This window comes from Phlebotomus papatasi, chromosome 2 (genome assembly GCF_024763615.1).
Source record: "Phlebotomus papatasi isolate M1 chromosome 2, Ppap_2.1, whole genome shotgun sequence".
Taxonomy (NCBI): Eukaryota; Metazoa; Arthropoda; class Insecta; order Diptera; family Psychodidae; genus Phlebotomus; species Phlebotomus papatasi.
This window is the reverse complement of record NC_077223.1, coordinates 75948203-75965238: the sequence shown is the minus strand read 5'-3', so window position 1 is coordinate 75965238 and position 17036 is coordinate 75948203. Positions and strand designations below refer to the sequence as shown.

Here is a 17036-nt window from a genome sequence, read left to right as displayed (position 1 = left end):
TTTGCATGTAAAATTTATTGAAATGTGCAAATGTGTGTGAAAATAGAATAAAGCCCTTCCCTCACTTCTTGGCCAGACCCTCCCATCGATCCGGCACCACCAGGAAATATCGTTCCATGGCTTCACTGAAGCGCTGTTTGTAGGGCTTCGGTGAAATGACCGTGGGCAACTTTCCCTGACCCCCCAAAAGTCCAGTCTGCTTCACCAGTGATTCGAGACGTTTGTCCAACGTGAACGTGCGAATATAGTCAATTATTCCAAGTACCAGAAGCTTCTCTTGACCATCGAGACCCACAAGGAGGGAGTAATCCATCACGTCGTTCTTTTCGAGAAAAGAAGCATCCCGATGGATGGCTTCCCGTAGGATTGTTCGACTGTGCGTTAAGATGTACAAAGGATTTGACCATGACACTGAAAATTAGAATGTAATAAAATGCTTGAATTAAGCTTTTCTGAACTCAGAGAGCAGTATATTAATGAGCTTTTTTTTAACTTGTCCCAGACTGGAGCTTAAACGGTAAGAGATATCAGCTTCCGGTCTTCGGTACACGGTAAAAACTTTCGCCACATATTTGTTCCAAAAATTAGTTCGTCCACGAACAACATAATTTTTGGCACAATTTTGTTCATTTTACGAGACTCAAAAAGATAATCAATATTAGTAACGAATTTGTTCCAAAACGTAGCTCGTCCCCGGACACCGAAAATTTTTGAAATATATTTGTACCTTCTAGGAGAAACAAAAAGATACCCAATATTAGTAACGAATTTGTTCCAAAAAATAGCTCATCTAGTATAAAATCGTATCCCTCCTCTCACACTCAGTCATACGTCACCAACGAAAGGAGGACGGCAAATCTGTGCCAATTTTGTGTTATATGATTTCACTTTTTTAACTCGAGATTCCCTTCCCCTCCTGCTGCCAGCACTCGCATATGATTTCGTCATTCACGCGTCTGTATAAAAAACTCTTAAGGTTGATTTTTATTTGATGTTCCTTATGAACTTTCGTCACCGAAATCGATCTCGACTGAAGTATAGGCCTTAACTGTAAGACGAAATCACTTACACGGATTTGTTCCCGACAATGGGAACAAAAAGATTCCCCATATGAGTAACAATTTGGTTCCAAAAATTACCTCATCCACGGACACCGAAAATTTTTGGAAAAAATATGTTACAGATGTAGGAATAATATTGTTATAAAAAAATGTACGAATTGGTTCCTGACAGTGGGAACAAAACATCCGAATGCAACAAATTCTATTCCAACTCTCAGGAAATGAACTCAAATTTGTAGACATTCCACCGTATCAAAACGGTTCTAAAAGAAAACTCTAACAAAATTGTAACTATATTACGTAACAAAACTGTAAAGAAAACTTTTTGAAACAAACAAATATCTTCTCTAGGTACAAATTGATTCCAAAATAATTTATTCCAAGGAAAACTTGTTCCAATATTTTGGTCAGTGTCCAAAAGTTTTAACCGTGTAACCATCAATAAAAAAAATTATCTCTAAATGGTGTTTTTTCCTTTTTCTCTGCACCCCCTCCATAAAGTTTTTTTTTTGTTTATTTTAAGAACGGCTCGTCCATTTTATTTTATTTTTGGATATATTTTATATATAGTTCAGGTAAGTCTTTCGTCTATACATTATGATCTACAAAATCGCGTGATTCATGAATCAATTCAAATCGGTTGTGAACTGGTTAACCGTAACTGATGCGAAAGTACTTTTGAGGTGTAACATCTAAATCACGAGTTAGAGCACTTCGCAGTGCTTGAGACGCTTTGTAACTCCTTTTAAACCTGAGATATTTAAGAAAGAGTGAAGATTCTGAGATGAGTTTATGCAGGTTGAAATTTCATCTACATTTTTCTCAAACATAAAAATAATAAATTTTCCAAAGAAATATGCAAGCTTTTCTTACCGAATAGTTTAAGGAGGTTGGCCAATGGTTAATAGAAAAAAAATCTTTTACTGTAGATGCTTATGAATTTTTAAAACTAGAAAATTATAAGCAGTTTTTGAAGATTGCAAGAATTGAATACACAAGTAGCTCAATAATTTTTGCAAATGTCGTAATTCAATTTAAAATGCAGAAAAGATTAAAGAATCCTAAAATATTTTAAATTTTAAATATTAATATTATTTCAGTTAGCCGAGGCACACACTTTAAAAGATAATTAAATGGTTTACTGTGAATTTGTAATTTACTCTTTTTTTGAATTTATCGTTATGATCTTCTTGATAAAATGTGAAATACAGAAGAAAAATTATTTTTTTCAAGAATTGAGAAACTCTAAAAATTTGCGGAATGAATTTTTCTGGGTGTCTCGACTAATAGGTTCTTTTTTTGGTGCTCTATGAATTTTTCATTTATAAACTCTCCACTTAATAAAAAAAAGCTTTATAAATCTTCTCGAAAAATTGCAAATAATGCTATCTCTCTTAATTTTTTATCCATATTTTACAGTAAAGTATTATTGTTACAAGCATTACACAGAAGAAAATATTTTGTAAAAATGTTCGTAAATGTTTGTGAATTCCTATGGAAGAGTTACAAAATGCTCGTGAATTTGTATAATCCACAAAAAAGTTCATAAAAGTTTGTACCTTTTTCACAAACATTGTTCGTAAAATGATCATTTGACGAACATTTTTTTGTACTTTTACAAACATTTGTTCGTAAATGTTCGTAAACACACTAAAGTTCGTAAAATTTTGTCATTTGTTCGTAAATGTTTGTTTTCCTGTCGTACATTTTACGAACAAATGACAGAATTTTACGAACATAGTTTGTGTGTTTACGAACATTTACGAACAAATCGCTCCTTGGATATTACAAGGGGCCAACTCACTTTTTGGCTATTTTCAGATTTTAATGCACTCAGACAAAGAATTTAATAAAATTTCAGATGATATGAATCATTAAATTTCGTAATTACAAAGTTTTTCAAAATTTTGCTCTTTATGATTGCTTGCGCGGTTTCGTTTGAAGTCAAGGGGAACAAAATAGATTTTTCGTTCAAATTTTTGTGAAACAACGGACTAACTCAAGCAAGTTGATCCCGTCATTCTAATTTCATGAAAATTTGCGCATCATTTAGAATGACAAAGAGCTAACTGATAAAAAAAAACATATTTTAAAAGGTAAAAATATGTACGTTTCGATGTTTATAATAATGCTCATACAAATAGAAAAGAATTAAATTGTTTTTATTAACATACTCAATTGAGATAATTATTTAGACAAAGTTAAATCTTTCATGCTGTCTCCTGAAAAATGGCTCAGATTGAGTTGGTCCCTTGTAATTTCCAAGGAGCGAAATGTTTGTAAAAGTACAAAAAATGTTCGTCAAATGATCACTTTACAAACAATGTTTGTGAAAAAATTACAAACTTTTACGAACATGTTTGTGGGTTAAGGCGTCTACACATTGGGAGCAATTTTCGTCAAAAATTGCTTTTTTGAAGGAAATTGTCTGCAGTGTTGTAGGTGAAAACGTGGAAACGTCAAAATTTTCGTCAAAAATGGAATTTTTGACGAAAATTGCTGCTAATGCGTAGAGGCCTTTATACGATTCACGAGCATTTCGTAACTCCCCCGTAGGAATTCACAAACATTTACGAACATTTTTACAAAATATTTTTTTTCTGTGTAAGGAAAGACTTTCAGGCTTTGTACTTATACATACTCTGCCTTCGAACACTTCATAATTTTACCCTAATCTTTTAATGAATCATAGTTACTTAGTCTAGTAACATATTTTCTGAAAAAATAGGTCAGATTTATTAAAGGAATATGGGAAAAATATGAAGTGTCCGCAGCCTGAAAACCAACCCCTAAAAAATGTTTTTAGATATTTACAAGAAAATTGTGCAAAACATTAGAAAAATCATTTTGAAACTTACTTTGTATGAGATTCTGGTCCAACAGCACAATTTCTCCCTCCTGATTTGTAGGATCCACCAGACGATTTCTGTCTGATCCTTTGAGATCGAATTTATTGGAGATTTCACGATCGAAAAAGAGATTCTCCATCACGAGCACAGATTTCTCGCGATCTGAATCCTTCTTCTTCACGATCACCTTGAAGACTCCGAGGATTTTAGCCAGTAGCGTAGGCTTATCATGATGCAGACAATCATGGATGTACTCAAAGTAATTTGGTGCGAAATTCTCAAAAATGGCTACATCTTGCTTTGACATTTCTTTGAGGACAAAACGATCATCGGTTGTCTTTGAGAACTTTGAACCACTTTTGCCCCCCTTGGCTTCCCACTGAATACTTCGACAGAGAGATCTGGCAAAGGATTGACGCACTCGTTCAGTTTCTGCGGTTAGATACTCTGGAACTTTTTGTGATTGTCCACCGAGGCTGCTACTACTGGCCATACGATCAATTGGCATTTTGAATGCTTCCTCTGTAGCATCTTCGGTTTGTTTGGAATCCTTTTCAGTTTGGAATCTTCCGGGTGGTGGAATGAGAACTTTATTGCGCATTAAATCAAATTCTCGAGCAAAGTAGACTTTGCAGGTAAATTGTGTTGTTGAATCTTGAAAATGAAGTTCAATATGATGAGAAGATTTTCCTTTTTTATCCTGCTCTTTTTCATTTTCACGATCTTCCTTCTCTCCGCCCATCTCATTCTTCCTCTTGACACTTGGACTACTGCCAGCTTCAGTTGATCCACTTGCTTGAGGTGATGCCATAATCTCCAGATGTTTCTTGTAGTCATTGGACATGAGACTGTAGGAGATGATAGAACTGAGATCCTGATCGTGTACGAGAATAGGAAAGGCTCCAAGTGGAAGGGTATGATGTTCATGTAGAGGCAGAGGTGATGGAAGAGTATTGGCATGTCCAGAAGATGGAAGTAACTGACTTAGGAGATTTTTGACAGTTTTCTTATCGAAAAAATCCTTATTGTTCTTCTCACTCTGAATCACATCAACAGCTTGACTTACACCCTTTCCATTGTTCTCCTCTACATCATCAGCTGACTCACTGCCCTCCTCAACATCTCCAGAATCCACAGAGGACGAATTTTTTGTCTGAGTCTCTGCATCATGCAAACGCGGACCCCAAACTTCAATACTCTCAGCCAGAGCTCTCTTAACCATCAACATTGCATCATTGATATCCCTAGAATTCACCTCACGCTCCGTAAGGAGTGTCTGAACAATTTCAACGCGCTGCTTGAAGATCATCTGATCCCTATTGACAAGACTCTTTAAACTTATCAACTTCGGAGACTCCACTTCGGTTGAAATCTGCGCTAAGCGATCATAGATCTTCGCATAGACCTCATATCCCTTCTGAGCGAACATTTTAATGTCCTCCAAAACCTTATTGGTATCATATGGCTTAGCCCGACGCAACTGAATAACTAATGGTGGCAAGGAGATCTCCCACACTTCAATGGGACTATACTTAAAACTCGCAATAATTCCCTTGTGACTGAAATAGTGAATATGTTGCCGATGGAGGGAATGATTGCATTTTTCTCCCTCATCCTGCACCGTACTATCCTGCAGGACACTAACTTCCCGTCTCTTATACGCATGACCATGGAATCTCTGCTCCAGATATTTAGCAAACGACAGACAATGGGTATCATTGGACATGGGAACATTCGGAGTGGATTCCTTGCATACTGAACACCAAGAAGTAATCAATATATTCCCAGCTTCTGGACTTCTCTTTTGCTGATCCTCAGCCAATTGCACCTGAATGCATCCCATTGAATGAACATACCTCCGTACATGATCCATCATTGGACAATTACACGATGGACAAATATAGGAGCTACGGAAGCAATAGCGTTCTAGAAAATGTCCCAACATTATGTCATTCTGCCCATAAAATTGCATATTGAGAAAGGACGGTTGGGCACAGAAGGTCGGCTGATGGCATGAGGATTTGGGATTGAAATTGTAACTGCAAAATAGTACCGGAAGTCTCTGGTGATTCTCAATGGCCAAAGCATCTTTGTAGATAAATGCATCAATGCATTTTTGACTGTCCTCCTCACTTACGGCCGTGAAAGATGATGAAGTTTTATCTAGATGAGATAAACGAAGAAGAAACGAAATGATCCAAGTGAAAGTATAGGATTAATCAATCACTTGATTCATATGAAAAATTCCTTTCTAATTCATCCCATCACATTATCAAGATGTAAAATTTTGGAAAAACATCAAAAGGATATAGCAAAGCATCAAAAAATATTCTCTGGTAAGCAGCCAAAAATCCGAAAGGCCATAATCTCGAACGCCAAAATACTCAAAGCCATAATCCCGAATGGACAAAATTTGGAAAGGAACAAAATTATACGGAAGATGATAAAAGGAGTCGTGGGTATAACACTTTTAAAAATTCAGGATTTTGGCTTTCGAAATTTAGGAATTCGGGGTTTTAGCTTTTTGGGGTTTTTTGGTTTTGGCTTTTTAAGACTTCGATCAATTTGAGATTTTAACCTATTCGGGATTTTGACAGGAATTCGGGGTACTCTGGGTAACCAAAAGAAAATAATGTTTTCATAATTTCCTATGAGAGCGAAATGACTAGATCTACGTTTCAGTCACTCTCATTGAAATGTGAAAAACATGTTTACAAAACAAAAGTTATTGTGCGTTGGGCATTATACATGATACATAATAAGTGTTGGATTGTTTGTTGTCATCGGAAGGCAAGAAAGTGACCAAAATCACAGGGGCTAGATCCAATATTCGAATAAAATATTTTAACTTTTCTAACATATTTAAAATAATATTCAAAATATTTGAAAAATATTCAAAATACTCTAAATATATTCGCAATATTCACGAAAAATCTCAATAATCCTCTTAAGGGGTTGCCTATGTCACACAAAATTTAAAAAAAAACTGCATATTTTTTCTTCTTTTTTCAATATTATAAAAAAAATAATTCAAGCTCTTATTCAAGCTCTCTCGGTAATTGGGACCCTCGGAGGACCCCTCCATAAGTCGACCCTGGGACCATTTTTTTTTGGATTGTTCTAAAACGCGTTGTGCGATTTTTTAATTTTTTATAATATATTTCAAGGGTTGTCTAGGCAGATATTCATCCATATTTGAAAAAAACCATTGAATAATTAATAAATAATACAGTAGACTCTCACTCAATCGGCTCTTTCTCAATCGGGCGTCAAATTTTGTTGACAGTTTTCACGCTTAATTATGAAGCTAATTTGCTCAAATTCGCTGTAGTTCTTCCTATTTTATTGTGATTCTTTATAATTGAGCACTTTTTGTGGAATTTACAAAGGCTTTGACGCTAAATTCTATCGCTAAACCGGATGACATTTTGCCCCATATTCCCGATTGAGAGAGAGTCTACTGTAACGATTTTCCAAGATTACAGGATAAAAATGCTCTACAGAGAGTATTTCAAAACCGAATGATATCATGTTTGGGCTCGTTGGAAAGGTCTTGGAATTCCTGGTAAGCCTGAGCCAATTCCAATCGGTTACGAATCGGTAATGAACCGAATTATAACCGATAACTATTTTTTTTAAATCAAAAATTCAATTATATTTCTCCTAAGCTATTTTGGGTGATCTTTTGAGTGATTTAATCTACTTAAAAAATCGGTTGAGAACCGTTAAACAATAAATGATGCAAAAATATACTTTTGAGGTGTAGCAACTGAGTCACGTGTTCAAGTACTTCGCAAAACCCGGCTTGGCCACCCCATTTTTCCATAACCGCCTACAAAAATCAGATTCTAATGGCTGAATTTTTAAAATTTTTAATTAAAAATTTCAGAAAATATATTTTAAATAAAGAATTAAATTATTAAGAGCTTGAATTAAATAAATTTTTATTATGTTGAAAAACATTAAAGAAAATATGCTGTTTTTCAGTATGTTTTACCCACGTAACCCCTTAAATTTTATAGGTTGAAGTCAATACTCCTTGATTATGATTTAATTTTCGGAAAGAAAAACTACAAGCCGTTTATGATTTTTACTGCCCGAACTCAAAGAGAGAGCAGTTATATAATCGTCTTTTTTCAACTCTTCACTGTTCTGGAGCTTAAACGGTAAAAGATATCGACTTCCGGTCTTTGATGACCCCCAATAAAAAAAAACAATATCTCTAGACATTTTTCCCCTTTTTTCCCCTCCCCTCCCCTAAAAACATGTTTTTCGGTTTTTCTCAAAATTGGCCCAAGCTTTTTCAATGATTTTTGGATATGTTTTAGAGCTAGTCCAGGCGAACATTTCGCCCAAACATACCTATGACCGGAAAATTCTCCATTTTGAATTATTGAAGGTCAAATGTCAACCACTTTGGAATGTTAATTTTTCAACCTAGGTTAAATTTGAATTTCTTGGAAAGGTATTGAAATTTCGAACCCGGCTGCATCGGTCTCCATCGGTAATAAACCGGTTAAGTACCGATTTTTTGATTTTCAAATGCTTTTGTGATTTATGTATCAATTTGAACTCTAGTATATCAGTAATACCAAAAGAACATGCAAAAAAACTAATTCACTGTGAGCTCTATCTCGTGAGTTCGAGCATTCCTCAAAGCTGGGACGCTTTGCCATCTCTTTTAGTAAGCACTGTGTAACAATTATTAGTTTTGACTGAATGCTATTGTTGTTGTTCATCTACTATCTCTTAATAAAAAAGTATTTTTCACATGATGAATATTATAATTTGCTAAAGGAAATAAAAGAAAAAGAAACGTATTCTTTATTAACTAGCTTAGGGTAGCTTACAAGTAGACGATTTTCCCAAAGTTTTTAGTTCGGACTCCAAGCCTTGCCCATTATTTAAATCTAGAATTTCCTTGCTTTATCAATTGTCCTACACTGAGGGAAATCCGAAAAAGTTAAAATAACATTCTGGAAATGTTAATTTTACCCTGCATAATTGATCGGAAATCGGTGTAAATATTATGCTTTTTAGGTGTATTAGGGGTTAAAGGTACCCTTTTTCATGTTGATTTTACCCTTTGAAAGGTATGTTGATATATTTTTACACTTAGTGTTAAATTTGTGAGGAAAAAATGTTAATCGCACACTCTTTTTTTTAAATTAGATTATTGATATTTTCCTTTTTCCGGACCGCAGCATATGCTGCAAGTCAATTTCACCATTTTTTAATCAAAAATATCTAAGCTCAGGAATTAATTGAGGTCCTACAAAAAATATCTTACATTTGGACATCCTTATAGTTTGTAATTATCCACAAGAATAGATTTTTTATCAGTTCTGAATAATTAAAAAACATTGTTTTTCACAGAACATTCATATGCTGCTTTTGGGTACTCAGAGTCCCAAAAGAGACGAAAGAGTTAAGTCTGGATAAAAAAAGAAACAGTGTTCTTACCTTTCTCATCCAACTTTGGTTTCCTGGTCATTTGTCTGGTTTTCAGCAAACGTCCTCCAGTGGCTCGGAAACTCGCTAGGAGTCCTTGCAATTCCTTACTGTCCATTGAAGATGTGATTTTGTGATTGACAAATTCATGGGAAGCCTTTACCATTGCCACATCCTTCTTTATCTCATTCCTCGAGGGATCCTCTAAACTGGCGCATCTTTCTATTGGACTGGAAAATTGCTTTGAGTAGTACAGTTCATTAGGGAAGCGTGATCTCAAGTGGCATTTTCTTCCCATTTCTGTCTCAAGGAAGGGCAGTGGAAAGGAGACAAAGGGAGAAACTGACAGGACTGTAGAACTCAGAGCTGTCCGGAATTTGTTGTCATAGAGTGTCTGAACATGAAGTTCAACAACGGACACTTCTGGTTCACTGTCCACGGCTGGAAGTGTTGCTGCTCTCAGTGGATCTGAACAATCTGGAACATCTTCTTTGTGAATTGCTTTATCTTCAATACGACTTTGAATGGATTTTTTCTTTGTGGTGCCTTCTTCTTCTTCAGTGTGCTTAATGGGAGATTGTTCTTTTGAATCAAAAATACTGGGTTTGGGTGATGGTGGTCTGGCAAATTCATCGAGAAGGAAAGACATCTCCAGTCGCCAGTTGTATCTGACATAGAGCAAAAAGGAAGCTACTCTCTTAACTTTTGTCAATTCAGCGTTAGTTCCACCGCGCAGGAGGACACAGAAACCCCTTGGAGATGGTGGTGTTTCAAAGAACATGAGAGTTTTTGTCATACCCTGCTCATCTGTGAATGTTCGAATGCAGAAAATATCACAAACACCCAAAGTTGGACGTCCAATATTGGAATCAATGGATGATACAACGTCACACTCGAGATATCTCGATAATCTCTCCATCACGGACAACTTCACATCCAACACCAGGGTAATACCACGTTTTCTCAGCATATCCTGAGCTATTCCTGCCACATTTTTATGCACCAGGACCACATTGGGTTCTAAACTGCGTATCCTAGCTGTTACATTGCGCAGATATTCCTCTTCTTGCAACAGAAGTGTCTCTAGGCTCACAAACTTTCCCTCAACTCTCTGATAGACAATTGAACATTGGAGTAAGAGGATTCTGGGACGCTCAACTTTGGTTATCATATCCTTGTGAGCAACATTCTTCGTAAAAGCCACGCCCCCAATAATCTGGGATTCCGTTCTTTTTCCCCCGGGCACTTTCTTAAAGTTCACAAAACTCCTGATATCCATCAAATCAGCTCCATATTGTCCCGGTTTGATGGTATTTGACACCCTCGCACAGAGAGGTATAAGAATTTTTGACCATTCCGGATCGAGATTTTCATTCCGAAGCAATTGATGCAGCAGACGTTCTTCATGGGCACAGAATGCCTCAAGAAGTGGCTTTGATCCTGCCGTTGACAGCAGATTATTCTGCAAATCAAAATCCCTGATGGAACTAATGGAATTATCCTGAAAATCTCCAAAGATGTTCCCTTCAGCAAATGTTGGCCTTGTCACAAGGCTCACTTCAACATTTTGCTGATTCCCATGAATCGAGCAAGTTTGGTAACTTGGAATATCACTCTTTTGAATACTTTTGTACAAACAATCCTCTTCAAATCCCGCTTCCTCACTTCCCGGTGGCACCGCCAGTAGGAATCCAGCTTCGATCATTGCATTGAGAATAGCTACAGCTTGCATTCTATCTGAAGATTTCTGATTAGCCATTAAATACCTCACCAAATCCTCTCCACGATTGTGCACCGGAAGACACTTTGTGAAATCCTCACTGAGTGACTGCAGAGAAGTCAATTGCTGCAGAATTGTCTTCCTGTCACCACTCGTGAGTGTTGTATTTGGATACGACACAAGTTTCTCCTCTTGATACCCCACAGAAATTTTCCTCCTTAGCGGAGAACTCACAGATAAATCCGGACTACTAACATTAGGACCCTCAGTGGCCAATTTATTTGACAAATCATCCTGCAAAGCTTGCAAATCCGATTTCAAATCCAACTGAATTTCCGGCGAATTTAGATATCTCAGAACAATTTTAGAGCAATACGTACAAACTTTCAGTGGTTCTGAACACTTAATAATCTTCCCCGGGACCACTTGACTGCAGCACTTTGAGCAGAAAATCTGCCCACAGAGTCGACAATGATGCTTCCGACGAAATGCCGAAAATTTCAAACTACACTCATAGCATTCCTTAGACTTGGAATCGGGCATCCAGAATTTCTGTAATTCTGTATCACGATAACTCTGTAAATCGCGATTTCCGAACGCCACCAAATTACTAATTCTCTGCATAATACTCGTGGGTGTTCGCACTTCAGCAACTTCTGCATATTTCTCAACTATTGACATTGAATCCGTGGGAGTACTGACATGGGAGGCCTCTGTCACCTCACTAGGTGTTGAATCTCGGGACAAAACAGAAGAACCCGATGAAGCACCCTGAAAACTCTCCTCGACAATTGTAGGATGATGAACAATTCGAGGAGAGTCTCCAGATGAAGTTGATGGGACTACATTGACAGAATTGTAGCTGGCATTGTAGGCATTGGTTATTTTTGTGACAAATTTCGAAAGCAATGTCTCCGGTTCATCATCCCAATCTCTTGCAAATTCCGTCAATTTTGTCGGGGAATGTAGATTTCTATTCATATTCTTTTTTTCTTAAATCTTTTAACACAAATTACTCTATCAAACGTCCTGTATCTCACTTTCAAACACAGATTCACGACTGGGTGTGGCTCAAATACCACCAATATTCTGATCAGTGAGCGCCAATTCAGGTGCCAATGATCCCAATGCTAGATCATTCCACTTTTGTTCCTAAAACACAAAGGAGAAAATGAAGAAATTTCATTTATCAACTTTGAAGATAATTTGCAATTTTCATATCAAGAGAAAACCCTAATTTTGAGATTTAGGAATTGACTTCCGAAGATAAGAAAGTGTAGGTTCCTAATGTGTAGATAAGACATTGACGTAAAAATTCCCAAATCAAATGTTTAGGAAACATTCAGTTATGGTTTATTTGATCAAAACCGATCGCTTAAAATTAGATATAAAGTTTCCTCATCCCTTTTCATAATGCATAGATTCAATTGATATTGGAATATTGTGTATATTTACAGAATTTTAATATTTACAGAATACTCCATCCGTTCCGAAATAAGTCGTACGTTTGGGAAAAATTCTTGTTTCGAAATAAGTCATACGTTTGGGAAAAAATTGGGATTAAGGGAAAGTTTGTTGGTAAATGTTTTGTGTATCAACAATTACCTCTTGTAATAGAACTATTGTATCTATGTAATAGAATACTAAAATAGGAGTTCAGTCTTGATGGTAAGTTGAGGAACGAATGTCTTAAAAATGTCTTATTTTTGCCTTTTATTGTCAATCTAAATTAGGTGCAAAATGGTGAAAGATAGAGACTTGTTACTTTCAGGGGACCTCCCCATAAGTTGACCCTGGGACCATTAATATGTCCCTTACTTTCCCCCAACCCCTCCACTTCCCCTCCAAAACCATGTTTTTTTGGGATTGCTCGAAAACACGTCGTGCGATTTTTTTTTTTCAATTTTGGATATGTTTTAGTTTAGAGATTACCTAGACGGACACTTGACCATATACAAAAATACCGTTGAATCATTCCTAATAACGGTTTTCAAATCCCTGTCTGACAAATTATTGGTCTCAGGGTCAACTTATGGGGGGTTCGCTGAAGGTCCCAAGTCCCTATCTCTCACCATGTTGCATCCAGATATTCGAACACATAAAAAAGGATGTTCTTTTTATTGTTCATTGTGCAAAATTTGAGCAATAAAAAATTTCATATCAGTAATAACTGTTGAGTTCTACTTGTGCATTCTGAAAATTTAGAACAAATTCTAGCCTGTAATGTTAATCACAATCCATTTTTTAGTGATTAACTATCTACCGCAGCTCTTTGAAAAAAAAAACGCGAAAAATGGGCAACTTCAACATATGGATTCCAATATTATCCCTGAACATGGAGGATAGTTCATACATAACATATTTGCAAATGACAAAAACATTCTCTGAAACCGTTCCTTAATCTCTAGTTTTTCCCCAAACGTACGACTTATTTCAAAACGGAGGGAATAATAACTTAAGGTTCTTTTTTAAATACGAAAAAGAGATCATCAAAATCAAATCCTAAAGAGTCGATTCATTTAAAGTTGTTTTACGAACTCAGTATATTCTAAAAAGTCATAGACTGTTTGAGAAGTTTGAACTTTGAACATAAAAATGGATAATTTTGCATACTTTTTATAGTCTAAATTGTCTAGAGAATTGACTAGTAATTAATTAATTCAAATGAAGGATTATTTTTCTTTGATCGTAACTCAATTTATAAAAAGCAATAGGGTAAGAGCTCATAATTTTGGACAGTTTCTAAATTTAGACACTTTGACGATAAAATTGAACACTTTAAATAAATTGATTAAAATTATGGATTTTTATTCCAATATTTGATGAATAATGATTTCTATCTTAACCCATTCCTTACCATGGTATTATACATCATACGCAAATTCAGTGATTTTTGATGATTTATTTCTGGGCAATTTTTATCTGAATTGCTGTCGGGGATGGATTTTTAGTAACGTTAGTTATTCAATTACTTGAGAAAAATAGTCCGACAGAGATGAAAATACATTTTGTTATTCTTTTCTTGCTTCGTGGAAGGTCATGCAAAATTTTTGCTCAAAATGGCGGACGGAAAATACGACATCCCGTCGAATTTGTTAAAATTGGCCTCTTTCCTGATTTGAATTCTAGTTCCCAATTGGTGTTCTTGGATAGTTACTCTATCTAAAGCAATAGAGTTTGTAATGAATTAATGCACAGAATTTAAATTCAGTGACCGTTAAGTCGTGTGCTTGAGGGCAAATCCCCGCGCCCCCATAATAGATAAAATTTATTTCTTTTCAAAAAATTCATCTTGTAATCTGTAGAAAACTAATCTCAAAATATGAACATTCTATCTTAAGTATTTCTGGTACATTGACTGAATGGGTTAATGGCTGTCGAACTTTGAGGAATTGAATACAGTAGACTCTCACCCAATCGGCTCTTTCTCAATCGGGCGACAAATTTTGTTGAGTTTTCACGCTTAATTATGAAGCTAATTTGCTCAAATTCGCGGTGGTTCTTCCTATTTTATCTTGATTCTTTATAATTGAGCGCTTTTTGTGGAATTTACAAAGGCTTTGACGCTCAATTCTATCGCTAAACCGGATGACATTTTGCCCCATATTCCCGATTGAGAGAGAGTCTAGGGTGGAATAACCGGCTATCGCCATGTTTAGGAAAAAATTAAATTTATTTAATCATAACTTTTGAATCCTTGTTACAAGATAAGTCAAATTTGACACAAAGTTACTTAGATGTATTGGCTCTAGATACGTGAAAACAATAATCCTAGAACATAATGCTGGACTACTTAAAAAACTGATTTTTATTAATAATGCAAAAATAACCATTTCGTCGCCACTTTTTACCACTTTTCGCCAGTTTTGTAAAATTTGTAACCACTTCTCGCCACCCACTTGAAAAGAACCACACTCGGTTATTTTAGGCAATGCTATGAAAAGAATACATTCACCATTTCTCTTTCCTTGTGATCAATTTATTATTACTCTCTTTAAATGATTTTTGTCCACTTTTATTTGAGAAATCAAATTATGGGGCTTTTGCAGAAAGTAAACAATGCAGATTTGACAACTGAGAATGTACGAAGTGAAGTTAGCGTCGCCTATTGAAAAGATATGGCGACAGGTGGTAAAATCAATTCCAGAATATTACCACTTCTCGCCATGCCTCATTTTTATACAAAAATAATATAAAATGAAATATTAATTGACTAAATACAAATTTTATGTATTCCACAAGTGCAATTAAATATTCAATAGACAAATTATTTACCCAAATAGGTATTTTTGCCCTGATGAAAATTTGACGACACTTCGTACATTTGGTAAGAGATGTTGGATTCGATGCACTTGCTTAAAATATTGCTCCAAAAAGTGATCAAAATCGTGAATCCAAAACGAATAATTATTATTTTTCAATTCTATGCGTAGAAGCAGAAACAATACAAAAAAAATTGCGACTCATTTATTTCATAAATTGCGAAAAATAGCGATTTCAATGTAAGTGGCGAGAAGTGGGGCACTGGCGAGAACTGGTGATTCCACCCTACTGTATATATTCTTCTTGAGGCACTCATGCCCCGTGCAGAGACTTAGGTCTTGTTTACGCCTGGGCACGGACATCATATCAGTTTGGTCGTAATTACAGAGGGGCATTCTTGCCCAAATCCCAATGGCATTCAATTGCCGCTACCAGGAAACAGTGTCGTTCCCTGAATACTGAATAATAATGGTCTGGGAAATTATCAGTTGATCTAGTCAAATGCTTTGTTTGCAAATTATGAGTTCTGTTCTGGGACACTTATTTTCCAGTTTGAACTCAATTTATAAGAGGAAGTCATAAGACATCACACGTTGCAGAGGTTTTAGAAGATGTACAGAAAAGAATAGAACGGATAATTGACAATACGCTAAATTTAAAGGCTTGAAGATTTTCTTTGAGAAGACCAAAACTATTTCAAACGATATTTAGATTTTGTAATAAAAAAAATCCCAGCTCCAAATGAGAGTATTATGTAATGTTGCCACGAAAGAATATTTATCAAAGAAACCTTTGTGGCTAATAGGAAGCCCTATTTTGATTAAAATAATTTTTTCCTGAACGAGGAGCTATGGGCTTCTGGTCTAAGGGGTCTAAGGCTTCACTCACGTGGTTCAACTTCTCTAATTTCTTATCAGTCGCGACTTTTTGCACACTTTTGACTCATGATAGGATTATTAGGGGCAAATGGCCCATTAAATTTTGAAAATCTAAAAAACAGCTTCAGAAATTGGGCTAAATCTCTAGTTTAAAGCAACTTTATAGAAAATCTCTTGGAGATCTGAACTCGATCAACAGGGAGTTTCGCATTTAAATGAAAGAAGTGAAAATATCAAAAATCTTAACCAGCAACTTCAGCAAAAGGGAAAGTGAATGAAAATCGCTGGAGTGCGAAGGAGATATATTGCAAACTCACCTGTTCCTTCAGCGTCAAATGGGAGTCACCATTGTCCGCCTCGAGATCCGGAAGATTCTCAACTGGAACAATAATCTGATCGTGGGGGAGTTCGTCTTGGCGCCAATTGTTGTCAATTACTTCCAACAAGTAACCATCAGAAGGTGCCTGAAAGTTATTTTTAACATATTATGTGATAAAATTCACGCCCGTCGCAACAATAAAGTGTAAATTATATTTTTTTATGTTTGTAAAGTCAAATTGAGTCATAAAAAAGCATCGCCATTGTACGTCAATCAAAACATCTCGATTTCTTGACAAAATATTCATGTTTTTTGGAATATTCCTTCATGAAAGTAATCTTTAGGAGCTCCCCTATCTGCTGCCATACCTGACTGTCCATTCTATTTGCGAAAAACCAGTGAATTTTAATGGGATTTCCACACAAAAAGCACCCCCTCACAGAGAAAAAACACCAATTTACGCCATTTTCATCGAATCAGCTGATGACAATTTCC

The 17036-nt window shown here is 35.8% G+C and overlaps 2 protein-coding genes across 2 annotated transcripts; both read right to left on the bottom strand.

Annotated features, from left to right (window-relative positions):
* Window positions 1–12062, bottom strand: LOC129804412 (putative 1-phosphatidylinositol 3-phosphate 5-kinase). The gene is made up of 3 exons (XM_055851674.1): window positions 9374–12062; window positions 3920–6073; window positions 1–411 (listed from the first exon to the last, which is right to left on the bottom strand). The coding sequence occupies exons 1-3, from the start codon at window positions 12060–12062 to the stop codon at window positions 62–64; spliced, it is 5193 nt and encodes a 1730-aa protein (XP_055707649.1). The 3' UTR covers window positions 1–61.
* LOC129804427 (anaphase-promoting complex subunit 13) lies at window positions 11552–17022 on the bottom strand. The gene is made up of 3 exons (XM_055851693.1): window positions 16910–17022; window positions 16540–16686; window positions 11552–12233 (listed from the first exon to the last, which is right to left on the bottom strand). Exons 1-3 carry the CDS (start codon window positions 16919–16921, stop codon window positions 12153–12155), a joined length of 240 nt encoding a protein of 79 aa, XP_055707668.1. The 5' UTR covers window positions 16922–17022; the 3' UTR covers window positions 11552–12152.
* Window positions 17023–17036: the final 14 nt, after the last annotated feature.

Bases quoted from the DNA above. Each gene is read 5' to 3' on its own strand.
- LOC129804412 (XM_055851674.1), bottom strand. From the start codon at position 12,062: ATGAATAGAAATCTACATTCCCCGACAAAATTGACGGAATTTGCAAGA. The intron at 6,074-9,373 runs GTAAGAACACTG...TATCTCATCTAG, and splicing joins ACCAAAGTTGGATGAGAAAG to ATAAAACTTCATCATCTTTC. The intron at 412-3,919 runs GTAAGTTTCAAA...TCTAATTTTCAG, and splicing joins GGACCAGAATCTCATACAAA to TGTCATGGTCAAATCCTTTG.
- LOC129804427 (XM_055851693.1), bottom strand. The intron at 12,234-16,539 runs GTGAGTTTGCAA...TTTGTGTTTTAG, and splicing joins ATTTGACGCTGAAGGAACAG to GAACAAAAGTGGAATGATCT.